At 38.3% G+C, this 15251-nt stretch overlaps 1 protein-coding gene across 1 annotated transcript; it reads right to left on the reverse strand.

Annotated features, from left to right (window-relative positions):
* Positions 1 to 1197: 1197 nt before the first annotated feature.
* On the reverse strand, positions 1198 to 12750 carry mob1a (MOB kinase activator 1A). Its single transcript, XM_012863550.2, has 6 exons — positions 12567 to 12750; positions 10142 to 10308; positions 8040 to 8133; positions 6972 to 7105; positions 6155 to 6318; positions 1198 to 2936 (listed from the first exon to the last, which is right to left on the reverse strand). The coding sequence occupies exons 1-6, from the start codon at positions 12578 to 12580 to the stop codon at positions 2859 to 2861; spliced, it is 651 nt and encodes a 216-aa protein (XP_012719004.1). The 5' UTR covers positions 12581 to 12750; the 3' UTR covers positions 1198 to 2858.
* Positions 12751 to 15251: the final 2501 nt, after the last annotated feature.

The raw sequence follows: 15251 nt of genomic DNA on the forward strand, positions 1-15251 counted from the left end.
GGCAAAAATGCTGTACAGGCTCAGCTCCTGTTTGATTGGTTGAAAAGAAACAGTGCACTGCAAAAGGTGTCGGGTGATACAGATTGGTTCTAATTAAACGTTCCTAAATCACGTAAAAAGGCCTACTCTAAATATTTTGCTATTTATATATATATATATATATATATATATATATATATATATATATATATATATATATATATATATATATATATATGAGTTTTACTTTCTAAAAAACAATGATTTAAAAAAAATCTGGAACTTTAAGACACTGTTTTTGTATGCTTAGATGTCCTTGCAGGGTCGCTGGTTCCCATCTCCAGCGATAATTGGTTGAGAGCCGTGGTACACCCTGGACAGGTTCCCAATCCCACACAGAATAAAACAACATACATGAAAATAACTAGTGAGACACAGTCTTAAGGATAATTTAACATGTCATGGGACTACTGGAGGAAAGTGAAGTACACAGGAAGAACTCAACAGAAATCCCAGGTGAGGATTGCTACACCATTATGCAGCCCATCCAGATTAACCAATTTCCCTCAGATTACACCAAATAAGTAAATAGGTCCAACTGTGTGTGATATATATTTTTCCTACACATACGCTCGTTTTGTCAAAGAATCTTACTGAACAATAACCAAAGAACACTCAAAGCAGGTCAGGTACAGACATTTAGAGCAGGGTTAGGTCATAAAGTAATATCCCCTCCTTTAGACATCTCAGAGCACTGTTTAATCCATCGTCCAAAACAATAAATAGCATTAAGAAAAATTGAAGATTAAAAAAAACATAGTAAGAAATAGCTGTTCATCTAAACTGGCTGGCATAACCCATGTGGGAGAAAGCAAACATATGGAAGATGATACATTGCTCAAACGAGACCATAACTTAACTTATCGGTCTTTGCACAAAACAATGTTTGGCAGAAAACAAAACACTGGACATTCATTCTGCACACACCCCTCCCCAGTGTTACACATGGTGGTGGCAGCATCATGATTTACAGATGCCAGAGTTGATATGATGGATAAGCTCAATGCAGGGCGGTCCTGGAAGAAAGCTGCCTAAAGACTAGAGAATTATTAAAGACATCACACATAGTTATTTTGTTTTGCATCACCAAAATTAGTTTTACTTGGCATTAACCCTGAACTAAATCTGCCCTATTGGATAAAATAAAACAACACAGAATTACCCTTTAGATGTTTATTGAACATTTGATCCATCAATACTGTCATGAGATATTTTTATTTCCTTGTAAGGCACAATTTTGTTCAGAAAAAGAAAGAAAAAAACAACATTTTTTTTACAGCAAACTTTTTGAATGTGGTACATTTATCTCCAACACCACCCAATAATTGGACCAGATCTTTGAAATATAAAAAAAAAAAAACTAACTCTCACACCTCGTATGCCTTGTCCAAAAAAATATATATAGTAAATGTGTAACCAGGAGTTCAAAAATATCATTTGGAGCTGAAGCAAAACTTACAGAGGCAGATATACACTGAAAGATAATGAGTGGACATGCCACTTCTGGACCTGCATGAGTATAAAACTACAATTAAAGTGATCATAAGCTTTGAGATGTAGCCTCTCATCAAAACTGGTAAATTATAAAAATGAAAATATTCCACCGTTTTGTTTTTTTCCAATTAATTTGAGCGATCATAATTGGTTGCAAGACTGATCTAAGCTTAGATCCAAACGTGAAGCCAGTAATCAATCAACTTTCTCGATTAACATTTGGAAGACCATGAAAATTAGCTTCATCGGCTATATGGACAGAACCTGCTGCTGTAGCCAGCGTAAAGCCTAACAAATAACTGTGGTAATATCACAGGAAACAAAGACCACTAAGAGTTAAAAAAAAAAAAAAAGCTAAACTACAACCTCCTCTGGTATACAGATGGAAAAATTAATCGCATAACTTTCCAATCCAAGAGAGAAAAAGTATAAAAAAAATACAGAAATGGTTAAGAGCTCATTGGGAAAAACAAGTAAAACTAAAAAGGTCATATCTTCATTATGTTGTCATTATTTCTACAATAAGGCTCCTGTTAATAGATAAACCTGACAAACGTTTAAAGCTCTAGATGAGGAGTAAACGTTCAAAATTACCTGTGACCACATCACCACATTCAGAAACGCTATATTGCTCATAAAAACTAAAATAGTTGCATGATGGTGGGTTTTAATAGGGTATTATTGCAACAAATCATAACAATCCAACATTTTTACATTTACCGGTAGCTGTGACTTAAGGACGCTCTGAACAGGAGCAATGTTACCAAAAACAAAAAAAACAAAAAAAAAAAAACGCCTTCATTTGTTGTGTTGAAACAAGTGCAAAAGCCCACTCAAAACCAGGTTTATTCCCCTATGAGCTCGCTTATCCTTCCTGTTACTCTCCTCTTTCCTCAAAAGAAAGACACAAAACAATAATGACATGTTTGGTCATTCATTGCAATTCTGATAACCCAGAGTCAACAAAAAGTGTTTAAACAACCCAAACACCACAAAGAGAGGCTGTTTTTACTTCAAACGCCCTCGCCTTGGTCCAATATAAAAATTCAGTAGATTGCTCCTGAAGTCGTTATCCACAGTCCTGGGAAAAAAATATCTCTGCTACTCTATTGTATACAAGTCAGAGAGGCTAAAAAGGCTCAAAATCTGTAAAGAACAGAAGAGAATAAAAGGAAAACGTTCAATACAAACATTAAGGAAGTGCAGAGAATGCACAGGTTGTCTTTACAAGATGAGCTAGAGATCACAGAGGTAGAAAAAGAGAAAAGGGCAAAAGGAGAGGAAAAACCGTTATCAAAAAAAGGAGAATATGCTCGACAAAAAGTCTATCTGTCCTTGGATCCAAGCTTCTCGATCAAGTCCTGCAGAGGAGCAAGCTCCCGCCTGTCGATAAGGTTGAACTCCTGCAAGAGGAAGAAGAATAAAATAAGCATCAGACCAGAGGTTCAAAGGTTTAGCACAAGATATTTTAGCTCTTCGTGTTTGGGCCGATCACAGGACACAAAGAGCTGTGCATTTATTCATAGCTTTGGTGAAATCACCGAGAAATCAGCATCACAGGAGAAAAACCAAGACCTTTCTGTCCGATTTTTAAAATCACAGCATCACAACAGATGATTAATGTCACAATTAATTAAAACACAAAAACCTGAAACAAAGTCTGTGCAAAGGCTGTCTATGGTCTTGGTATTTTGATGGCCTTGTTGCTAAATATACGCATTTAACAGGCACATTTTCCAAGTACTGGATGAGGGAGACACAGAGGTCAGACCCATATAAGGTCGTCAGTCTGCAGAGCACCACATTAATTTTGATTTGATTGCATAAACTCTGGCAAAGGTCATCAACTCCAGAGTCGGCTGAAGCTTTTAGTGAAGCTAAGAGTTACTTTATTGTTTTTGGGTATTACGATGTAGGATTGTTTATTTTCAAACAGCTCAAAGTTGAACTTAAGTTACCTTTCTAAGACACTAACTTTGTGTCATCATAAAGTCCCCAGGCTTTTCATCTTGATATTAGAAAAATGTCCATATTTTAAAAACACTGCAGAGTTCTCCTTAAAAATTCCACATGAGCTGGAACCAAGATCAGCAACCGTGGTTTAGTCTTGGTCCTACTTTCAGGTCAGAGCCAAGCGATACGCATGGAAATAGGTCCTTTCTAAGATACTATCTGTTTCAATGCAAACTTAAAGAACACATTAAAATAAGCAATAAAACAATAATAATAGCTACTGAGATTTATTTTAAAAAATTGTGACAAACTAGACACTGAATCCCCTTAAGAACGGCAGGACTTTACAGATTAAAGGCTTTCTCAAACATCAAAATATTGATGAACGATTCCCATGTGCAGTGCTGTTTAAAAAGTGTAAATATGTTTGACTAAGACCAGAAAATAATGCAGATCAAGTTCACACAACTGTTTCCATTCTCTTCGCCATATTGTAAAAAAAGGCTAAGAAATGGTGACATCCACCCTGCTTGTTAGGGCCGCTGTCTCTTTTATTGAGTTTTAAAGCCTACTTTTTTCTTCATCATTGATATTATATGTGGCCTCTAAATTACTGAAATAGTTTTACTGATCGGCTCTATTTGACGTGCGCCAAGGTTGTCAAAACAATCTTTATCTCAGTTCAATCAAACTGAATTGTGCAAAGCTACGCTTTTGTGTCAAAGCTGATCTAAACTGACCCATTCCCATTGTCCCAAGTTGTTGTGCTTCCTCCGACCGCAGCGCTGCAATCACAGAGACAGTCAGCCTCCCTGCAGCCGCTCATCTCAACAAAGATCCGCTGCTGGAAGTTTAAAACTCTGCTAACATGTCGAGTTCAGCCAGAAAAACACAAGAGACCCTCTTTATCGACAAGACAAAGACAAAAGCGTTGTAAAGCCGACGAAATGCTGGATGATGCCTCATGCTACGCTAACGCTACAAAACTGATGTTTGAAAGCAACGTAAAAAGATCAATAAACTCCCGGATCTGCAACAGTGAAGCAGTAAAACCTATTTGGACGACAAATATTAGCTTCACAGACATGAAGCTCCCCCGTCAGCTCTGAACCACGCATGGCTTCATTCTGCTGCGGTACAAATTAACGCAGCTAAACGTTAATCAGCAGACGACTAAGTCGGCTAATAGACGGTGAAGCAGCTGAAGAAACCACTGCGCCTCCATTACTTTTTAATTATAAAGCTAATGGAGGCTAATGCGGCTTTTAATCAACACAGCTGACAGTGGAGCCAGACTGAAGATGAAGATTATGGCTGAAAAAAGTAGTAATCCTTAGCATCCTACCCTGCAGCTGGAAATGGTCACTAAAAGAAAAATCATGGAAAATTACCAGAAAGGCGGATTTTATTCAGGGCTGCTGCTGAATATATGCACATGGATCAGATCCTTGGTTACAAACTTAAACTTTAGCTTAGAATAATCCTTTATTTGTCGCTCAGTAGTAAAATTAATTTTTGTCATCAACAAATTGACAGGCAAGTACACAATGGCACATTAAAGATAGTTATAAGTAAAAGAATAATTGCATGACTGAATCAAAGGTTTATACAGTAATATTCAATAAATTAGATAAAAGTTGATTTATTTCAGTAACTCTGTTCGCTAAGGGAAACATTATATATATTACCACTGATGATGTTTGAAAGCCTTTATTTTTGTTAATTATGATTTTTTTCCTACCTCCAGCTAAAAAAACAGCATTTAAGATCAGAATATTGCATCTGACCAATAAAAAAAAGCAAACTTTCTCATGCAGAAATGGAGCCTTAATGGAAAGCATGCTTCAAGTATTTTTTTTTTAAATATATTTTTAAATTTGACAAACAAGCCTCTTAGAAATGCATATTCTAATTCATTAAATATAACTATCCTTCCATTAAGGATATTAACTCGTATACTACAAGTGTTATTTTCTCTACTGCTTTGAATTAAATTATACATTTCTCAAAACAAGGGCTGAATTGTCCCCCACAATTAATCGTTTTGCCCTAATAAAGTTCACTTTATTTAGTCATATTGTAATTAATCATATTATTGCCATTACCGAAAAAGCAACCTGTGCTTTAGAAAAATGTTGCCGCAATATCAAAAAAGGTATTGAGTATTTTTCTTAGTATCGGTACTGAGTTTTGTTAAGGTTTATGCTCTGATTTATGTTTTTATTCCACAGATTTGTAAAGGGAAATGATGTATGAATTGGTTTTGTCACGAGTTACAGTTAATAAAAAGCAGAGTTCAGGCTGGTCGGGTCTGCCCCGCCCCTTCTCTCTCAGAGCACAAACGCAACTAGAGTGTGGAGTCCTGTTTCTTCTGCAGAAATATATCTTCTGGTATAACGGGTCTAGCTGCTGTGTAGCCACTTCTGCCAACAAGTTTGAATTTTTTTGCATTGTGACAACCCTAAAAAAGTACAAACCCAAAATATCATCTTGATGCTTGTGTAATCCAGCAACAAAATATTACAAAATGTAATAATTTCCTCAGCAAGCAGATGACCAGGAGTACTTGAGCAAAAAAGCAACGACTCTGGGCTACTTCTCTAACGTTACGTCACTGACCGGGAACTCTACGGTGCACAAAAATCCCACAGCAGAGCGATGAGCTCACCTGGACGAAGAAAATGAAGTGCTTGAAGGAGGTGTTGAGGTGAGCCTCCTCCTGGAGCTGAATCACAGAGTCAAAATGCTGATGGTAGATGTGAGCGTAAACCCTGAACAGGCGCTTCAGGATGGTTTTGGCCACAGACATGAAGTTCTTGGGGAAAGGAACTCCTGCAAAGCAAAGAAAAAAAAATATATATATACATATATATATATGTGGGAAAAAAGATTGAAGTAAAAGAAGAACAAAAAAGGAAATGAACCATTTTAGCATCTTTTAGCATGTGCAACCTTTACCAGAGAGAGAAGTAACTTCACTGCACACTTTTCTGACTATTAAGGTTGGAGAAGATTTAAATGTTTTGGGAAAAACACAATGTTTTAAATCATATAAAGAGGAAGTGTTAAGGTAAACTAGAGCCATAATTGTAATTTGTTGTAATTTGTATTTTTTATTAAGGATCCCCATTAGCTGTTGCCATGGCAAACAGCTAATCTTCCTGGGGCTAATCTTCCTGGGGTCCACATACAGTAAAAAAACACAGTCACAAATATAACAATTTCCAAAAATGTCATTTCTTAAAAAATACTATAGAAAGTACAAAAGAACAAGTGAAATAAAACAGCCAATAAAACAAGAACAAATAAAACAGCCAATAAAACAAAAACACTTCAGGGCATCAAATGGAGTCTCATTAAAAGATAATTTACTGTGAGTGCAGCGGATGTAGTGAGGTAGATTTTTCCAAAGATGTAATGATCTGTATATAAAGGATCTCTTTAGAGCAATTCTGTGTGAAAACCTGAAAGAATAAAAAGCTCACCGATCTTGGAAGGAAAGAGCGTCTCGTCATCCAGCTGATCCTGCACCCAGGTCATCAAGTAGTCTATGTACTTGGGCGCAGAGCATTTGATCGGCTTTTTAATGTTGGTCCCATCGGCCCAGTGATACTCATACCTACACAAAACGACAGCAATCAGCAGGTAAAAATCAAATTAACATATAGGTTTAAGTGCAGATAAGATAAAAAAAATATATATTTTGGGGGATATTCTTGGCAGAGGCTACGTCAACACAGGAAGCGAACCTCCGTCTCTTCCTCTTGATTAGAAGCCGAGCACAAACAGTCTTGGAAGGACCGAGGATAGAGGAAGTGCCAAATCAAGATACTCACTAAACAGCTCCTCCAGCGATCACATGCAAAGTTCATTTCCTGTTTTCCTCATGTGACATTCAGGCCGACCGTTTGCCTCCATCGCGTCGTATGAAAATAAAGTTTCACAGTTTCCAATTTCTCAAATTCATATACGGTCCCAGAAAAGGACTTTGGCAAAGGGACATTTCAGAGAGACGGTTTTACGGCTTTATTTTGGTGGTTGCAACACGTCTTGATTTAGGAGCTCAAATATTTGCACTGGTCTGAGATGCTTGTGTCTGTCTGAGTGAATCATGGCTGCCTTTCACCAAATTCAACAAGGGAGTATGTTGTGACGTCCTTCTATTTACACTGTGGTCTGGGAGGGTGTGGGGGGGGGGGGGTATACAGAATTAGGAGTGACTGAGGTTGACTGGAGGTTTTAATTTAATTGTCTTCTTGACCATCATAACACTGGGAGGGTGCATCTGTGTCTTAGCATTACTGGGACTATAGAAATCTACAAAAAGATGCGTCCAAAATGTTGGAATATCCGTTTTTCACACCATAGTTTCTTGCTACTTAACAAAACATGGGGAACATTTCGAGTTTCAGTTTAAAATGACCGATAAAGTCAACTCAGCAGTTCTGGCTGGTCAATAAAATCATTCAAAAAGGCCTTATTTGGAGAAAAAAAAAAAGAACCTCACAGAAAGAAAAGCTGTGTTTATTAAAACAGGAAAGCGTTGGTGTCACCTTGGTCCTGCAGACATCACAGGGCAGGTGGTCTCATTGCAGAACTCGGTGATGGTGCCATACAGCATGTTGATCTGGTTGAAGAAGTCCACGGCTGAAGAAAACAATAAGTCTGTCTGTTACAACATTACAAGCATTAAGTAAGGCCTCCAATGAGTTAGGCCTTTTACTGCTTCAGCAATAATAAGGGGTAGGACTATTAGTCGCACTTTAACTTTAATGGCATATCAGCAACAACGGCTATAACATGGCGACAAGGTGCAATAAACAGATAAAAATCAGTTCATTCGTCAGTCAGTCTTTCCTCCATGTAAACAATATTTCTTTAATAGACTTTCAAGATTAAGATTACACTAAAATATTTGCATCAAATAACACTACTTAATAGATTTAAATAAATAAAATGAGATTCTGTAAATGAGCATGTGAGGGAAAAGAAACTTTACGTGGCCCCACCTTAATAAATCATCTCCAAGGAGACGTTACTCAAAGCAGAGCGATAAAAATCACAAGCGGGTCCCTGAATGGTTGCTGGTGAAAAACTGAGCCTAAAGTCACTATTATGGCACCTGGAGTTCACCATTAAGCGCTCCCTCAGCAGCAGCACTGTTTCTTTACAATGATATCGAACGTCAGCAAACACAAAAGGAGTTTTGGCATAAAAATTAAATGTATGATGCAACTCCCCTGCGTGAGTAACGCACACCCCGTTTTCTATGACTAATCGACACAAAATGTTTCCCTCATCGTTGCAGAGTTCTTGGGAACACTGATGTAATGAGTTACTTGCAGCTTCTGCATGCAAAGGTAAAATATATATATATATATATATATATATATATATATATATATATATATATATATATATATATATATATATATATATATATATATATATATAAAAACAACAAAGAGGCTCAGTTGTGCTCTGCTTCCTCTACTTCTCATTAGAGATGGCTGGGGGGGGGGGGGGGAGAGACCCAGTGAGACTTCATCTTGCAACACTGTCCAGCTAAACTCTCTTACACAACGCGGCTTCCACATTAACATTAGAGCAATGAGACGTTCGTACACAGAGATGCACCAACAAATGAAATGGTGACCAGAATCAGCCGATTTTCAGCTCTGCCAGGAGAGCTGGCAGTCAGAAACTCAAAAATCCCATCTTTTTTCTGGTCAGTGAAGGCTCCACACTAGGTCGCACTTAACCCAACACTCTTCGGTGTAGAAGTTGATGCTGCAGGAAGAAGACTCAACGTTTGCCATTTGTGACACGTTTAAAATCAAGTCAGAGGAAAGTGGTGCGGCACCACAACATACAGTAAACATATCTCAATATATGCAATACAGTTTAATTATGAAATACAGAGGAAGTTGGAAGCACCATAATGACTAATAGGAAGCAGTCAGGTGGAGAAAATGAGGATTTTTTTTCACAGCTTTCATTGTCATGTCAATATGTGTCAATTACACCATCGCATGAAATTGTGATACTAAATGCACTTATCAAGATATTTGTTAATACACGATGACACAGGCATCAACTCTACCAATTTTATCTTTTCGTTTAATAAATAGTGAAAGTGAAGTTATGACTACTCCTCGTCTCTACTCCCCAGTATAAATGACAGTCCGCTGTAAGGCATGAGAAAAAAGACAAATTATTCTCTAATGCTATTGATTATAGTTCTCGAAAATAAATAAAACTTTAGCATTTTTACTAAAAAAAAAAACTTGGTGCTGTTTGTCCGTTTAGTTTTATGCATCGAGGATGAGGTCAGAGACAATCTGCCTCCTAGTGGACATTTTTCTGTTAACCAAAAAATTTTAATGTATATTTTAAATCCTATTACAAGGATTCAAGCAGCGTTTGTTTTTTTATTCTCAAATAACGGCTGCCTTTGTAAATATGTGAAACTGATATTGAGATTACTTACAGTTTCTTAGTCATGTGTGTGTGTGTACCCACTATTTACAGTCCAAGACAACGTTTTTTTTAAACCTGTAATCATCAAAGATTCATCCTAACACCGCCCTTTAGTAAAACTTTAAGTAGCCACCCATACACTAGGCGCGTTGGCTCATTGTATTCGTTCACTCACTGTTGACAGCGATCCATTCATTGAGATCCTCTCCCTCCGGCAGCATGACCGCCTGTCTCAGGTTCCCGCTGCCCAGCGTCGCCTCGGCGTGTTTGAGCAGCTCATACTGGCGCGAGCCTTCTGGGATGTTTTTCTTCGGCTTGAAGGTCTTAGATGAGCGACTGCCACTGCAAATAAAGGGAGGCAGAGCTAAGCCACCGTGTGTACATGAGGGACGGTTGAACAAGGGCCACCTTTCTGGAAGCTGGGAGACGCCGCTTTGAATCCTCGTCAAGATCAAGCAGCCGTGTTTTTTTTTATAACAGTTTTAGGTGTGGACAATAATTCAATATTAGTATATATCGCGATATAAGTTTATTTAATAAAGGTGACATGATGTTTCAATAATTCAATATACATTACAGTCTGATTACAGCATTTATCACTGACTTACGCTGTGGAGTTTATTTTTTAAAGCAAATATTTCTAAAATGTTATATTGGAGGAGTTGTATAAACATGGCTAAATAATTGTCATACGTTTGTACAGGCATCTGTTGGGGGCAGCCTTTCTGAGGCTTTTATTTATGTCGTAATTACATCATACCGACAGAAATTAAGAAATATATCGTAATCTAAGTCTTGGCCATATCGTTCAGCCCCAACCCGTCCACAACATCTTCCGTATGTTGGCTGCCAAAATTAAATGGCCTAATAACTTCCAAGCTTTGAAGTTATTTTATTGTCCGGATATATTAACTACATTTTACTTTTTTGGTCCCAGGCCCTGGGACTCCAGATGGTATGAAAAACTGGGGCTTTCGTACCATCAAATCATAATCATAGCTTTCTATTTGCTCTCTTCCTACTTCCTTTTCGTACCCGTGAACAAACTTGTACTTAAATCCTTGCCCATTGGTAGATTTCTCTGGGTAAGTCAAGCATGTTTAAAGGAATTGTGGAGATGTATTGTAATACAAATGCTCAAACTTGTATATTATTTTTTAATACTTTCAATTACATGCTGTTGCTATTAATTGTGCTTCTGATCCACGTGTGAACGTGGTGATGACTTTTGTGAAATAAAAAGGAGATTATGATTCCTGATCAGACCAAAATAACCGCTATCTTCCTGCTGACAGATAATAGTTATCACTCATATAACTATATTTAACTAAAAGGTGGGAGAGAAAAAAAACACTTCTAGCCATCAGTGGTCAGATCAGGAACTAAAAGTCTGCAAGGCAAGCACAAACTAGCCAATGGTTAGTAGGAAAATGCCCATAAATTTTGTTCCAGAACAATTTGGACACAAAACAACCGAAACTGCAAACAAATCAACTCTTTAAAGGGGCTAAAAAATACGGACTCATTGCCATCGGATCCCCCACATTAAGATTAAAACCCTCATCTCAATGCAGGTCTCTACTGCTGAGTTCAGCCACAGTACGGAGGAAACTCATTTCAACCACTTAAAAGGGTTCCCATTCATTTAAAATGCAAACAAACCGATACGCCTGCCAAGCTACGCATAAAACATTAATTAGGTCTTAACAAGGTAAGCTTCCACATTTACAACAAGATCACAAAACGTACAACAATAAATAACAGTGAGAGCAAACACAAAATAAATTGCACTGTAGGAAAACGAAGCATATTTGCTGTTTATGGTTTTATTTAATAGTTTCAGAGAAGGTAAAAGACAGCAATTAAAACTGGTGCTGTACTTAAGGTGTCATTAGTCTCTTTAACTATATATATAAAAAAAAAAAAAAAACAAGGTGCGGTGGCTTGTTTGCAGTGGAGGAGACAGGCGAGTTACAGAGGCAACCCAGTCGGTGCCACAGACAGGAAATGTAACTGTATGACGCTGGGACTAAAAAAAAAAGACACACACACACACCGGGGAGATTAACTAACACGATGGATGTTTGCAGGCCGTAAAACGATCAGAATAACCTAAATCTGGCGGAGGACTAATGTAATCATAGTTAGTCTCGCCTAGAAGTATAAACAACAATAAAATCAGGGGTTAGGTTTGTTTATTTCTGTGTAGTTGTGGATAAACGCCGCCTGCACATAAATAAACCCCGGAACATTGCATATTAAAAAACGCAAAGTAAAGCTAGTCCGACCTCTTTTTTTTTTTACTCTGGGGTGAATTTAGCTAACTACTTTTCTGCCTCATGACTCTGGGAAGTTCCCCTTGACTTTTGCATTTAGCCCGACCGCACGTGTCTTCAAACGCAGCCCGCTTGTCTCCTTTTAAGGAGGCCAAGCTCCCTTTTGTTGGCACTAAACCCAGCCGAAGTTGTTTGGAGATGCAGCTGACTAGTTTTCGGTCTCTTGCTAACTTCCCTTGTGAACTTCGCAGAGGCGCAGCTAACCCCGACCGCAAGCTCCGACTCCGACTCCGACTCAGGAAGCAAAACTGTAGCTTTACTTACAACAAGAAGCTCATCGTGAGGAAGACGCTGCTGGAGAGTCCGAGTAAGAACGACAAGGTCGGGTTCAGCGCGTAGAAATGTGTTTTTAAATCTGTTTTTTTTTTTTTTTTTTTTTACCAGGATGAAGAACTATCGACGACTTAGCGTCAAGCGAAGATGAACTGCACCCACAGTGGCTCTTCCTCTGTTGTCTTTCTGTCGGATCAGGCAGACTGTCGCCACCTACAGGCCACACGTGGGTATGACAGCTTCCCATTGCTCTCCAATCAACTCAGCCATTACATAATGAAGATAATTTGGGCCACAATTATTTAAGAGAATGCAACAGTTGTCGTGTACTCTTTGGTGACACTATCGTAACAATATTACATAAAGACATGTTCATAATTATAAATATTGAGTTGAAAGTAGAAATTTACACGCAGTGTGTAAAAAAGACATGAAACCCTCCTAAGAGTATAAATAGACAGTAAGTGGACTTCTAGACCTGAACTACATGTTGTGACTACAATTTATAAGCCTGTTACTTCCAACTATGTTCAGAACCGAAGAAGCCTTTTGGATAAGAGGTTAAACATCAAACAATTGACAAAGTCTGATTACCTTCTACTAGGCCATTTCTTCTTGTATTTGCTCAATACAATACAACTTCTGATTTTAAAATATTAATACAATGTTCTCTAAAAAAAATTCTCTCTTTCTTGTTATTTAGTAAAAAAAAACATTATTTTTGATCATCTTAAATGACGCCAAACAGGAAGGGCTTGTTCTGATTCAATGTCAGAAAGTGTAAAAATAAGGTCATGGGTATTTTTATACATTGTGTTAACTTGTTTCAAAATGTATTTGAAAAGACACGCATTACATATGTGTTACATACAAGACGTGATTTTGAAATCTGTTCTTATAAAAGTAATATTTCCATATAAAATCAATGGGATTATATGTAAGACCCATTGAGCTACACCAGACAATTTACCCTCAACAGGAACTATTTTTATGTTTAGTTTATCTTCACAGCGCACAATAATTTTTTTCTACTAAATTCACACTCAGAACCTGACTTCATGTTTAAAACATGTTGCCTACTTAATTACAACTTAATTCTCTCCTGTTCTCTTTACTCACACAAAGCTGTTATGGATATTGTTCTGAGAACCCGATATTCAACCAGAGAGTGGAGTTACGTTTTAAATGGATGAGTAATGGATGAAAAGGCGGGCGAACCAGACGGACCAGGAGAGGCAGGCAGCGGCAGACTTGAACCAGTGATGAAGGCAGGAGCTGATCAGAACAGGCAATGCGGACCGAGAAAACACCAGAACGGGCAGAGAAAGCAGCTGGAACTCACGGGGAGACAGGGTGCAGATACTGGCAGCATGTAGCAGTGAGGGCTGAACACAAACAGAGCAGAAGAGTCCAGCTGGCTGGGCACACAGAAACTGGTAAAGGGCCATTGATAGCTGGAGATAGGCACCAGCACCACTCATCACCCCATGAGGGATAAGCGTGCATAGATGATGGATGAGGGAAACAAGCATGAGGGAAACAAAGGAAAAGAAAAGGGACTCTTCAGCTTTCTTAATTAAACGCAGAGGAGCACGCTAATAACCAAAATCAGATCCTTAGATTGAGCGAGGATTTCACTCGTTTTGCCCGATAGTGTGTCTCATCTGTGTAATCTAGCAAAATGATCTGTCATTAGTTTTGTATCATTGGGTCAAATACACTGGGATTGATTTTTGTCTCTAAAGAGTGTTTGGTTCAAAAGTTTATTCACATCCCCTTGATTGAACCTCAAGCCGACGGCCTCCATTCGCAATGTCATATCCAACATATAAAATCAATTTCACGGCGGTCAGCAGTCTGCAGTTTGGTGCTTTTAAAGTCCTTATCGTAGGGCAAGAGGTTCTTCATAAAACCCTATGAAGAAGGGATAGTCAGGGCATTTAAATATTCTGATTCTCGCCAGATGGATTTCGTTCTGCAGAGCTCCACACATCCATCTGGGATCGCTCCATTGGGGATGTATTTGAGAAGGAGGATCAAAAATCCTTGCATATGATTGGATAAACCACTTGTCCGTCATCTTTACTGCCGTGCCGCAAGCGGCAAGCCCCTTCCAAACTCGATCAGGAGAAGGGCGAAAACATTGTTTCCACTAACAAAAGTCTTCAAAGCTGTTCTCTGGTGTTCTTTTAAAGAATTAATATTCGGTAAATTGGACAACGCAGATGAAATAACATCAATGTTACCGCCATAGTTGTCTGAATCAAAACAGTCGCTTCTCTGATACTTCATATCCACGAAAATCCCGCCTGGCGATCCTGATTGGCTCGTCCATTTTACACGGTAATGAAATCCCTCCAAATGGCAGAAAGTCCAGATGGATGTGTGGAGCTGGATGTAACAAAGTCCATCTGGCCAGAGTCAGGGTAACATTTTAACTCAGTGGAGCAAACTTTGGAGCAGATCCCTCTCATCTCGCCTCTCCGCTTCTCTCACACAACCCCCATACTTGCAGTTAGAGAGAATCTGGGCTGATCTGTGATCCAGACATTTATCCCATGGGATTATGTTATCCTTAAAAAATAGCTGCTAAACTTTGATCCAACGTCAGCTCTGAATGCGCATAAACAGACAAAAAATAAAATAAAAGACACCCAAGGAAAAACCAAGAATGAG

This window comes from Fundulus heteroclitus, chromosome 12 (genome assembly GCF_011125445.2).
Source record: "Fundulus heteroclitus isolate FHET01 chromosome 12, MU-UCD_Fhet_4.1, whole genome shotgun sequence".
NCBI classification, from domain to species: Eukaryota; Metazoa; Chordata; class Actinopteri; order Cyprinodontiformes; family Fundulidae; genus Fundulus; species Fundulus heteroclitus.

What these genes read in the sequence shown, in the direction of transcription:
- mob1a (XM_012863550.2), bottom strand. An exon ending in TGAATGGATCGCTGTCAACA is followed by an intron (nt 8,134 to 10,141) that starts GTGAGTGAACGA and finishes TGTTTTCTTCAG; the next exon opens with CCGTGGACTTCTTCAACCAG. An exon ending in ACTTCATTTTCTTCGTCCAG is followed by an intron (nt 2,937 to 6,154) that starts GTGAGCTCATCG and finishes TTCCTCTTGCAG; the next exon opens with GAGTTCAACCTTATCGACAG.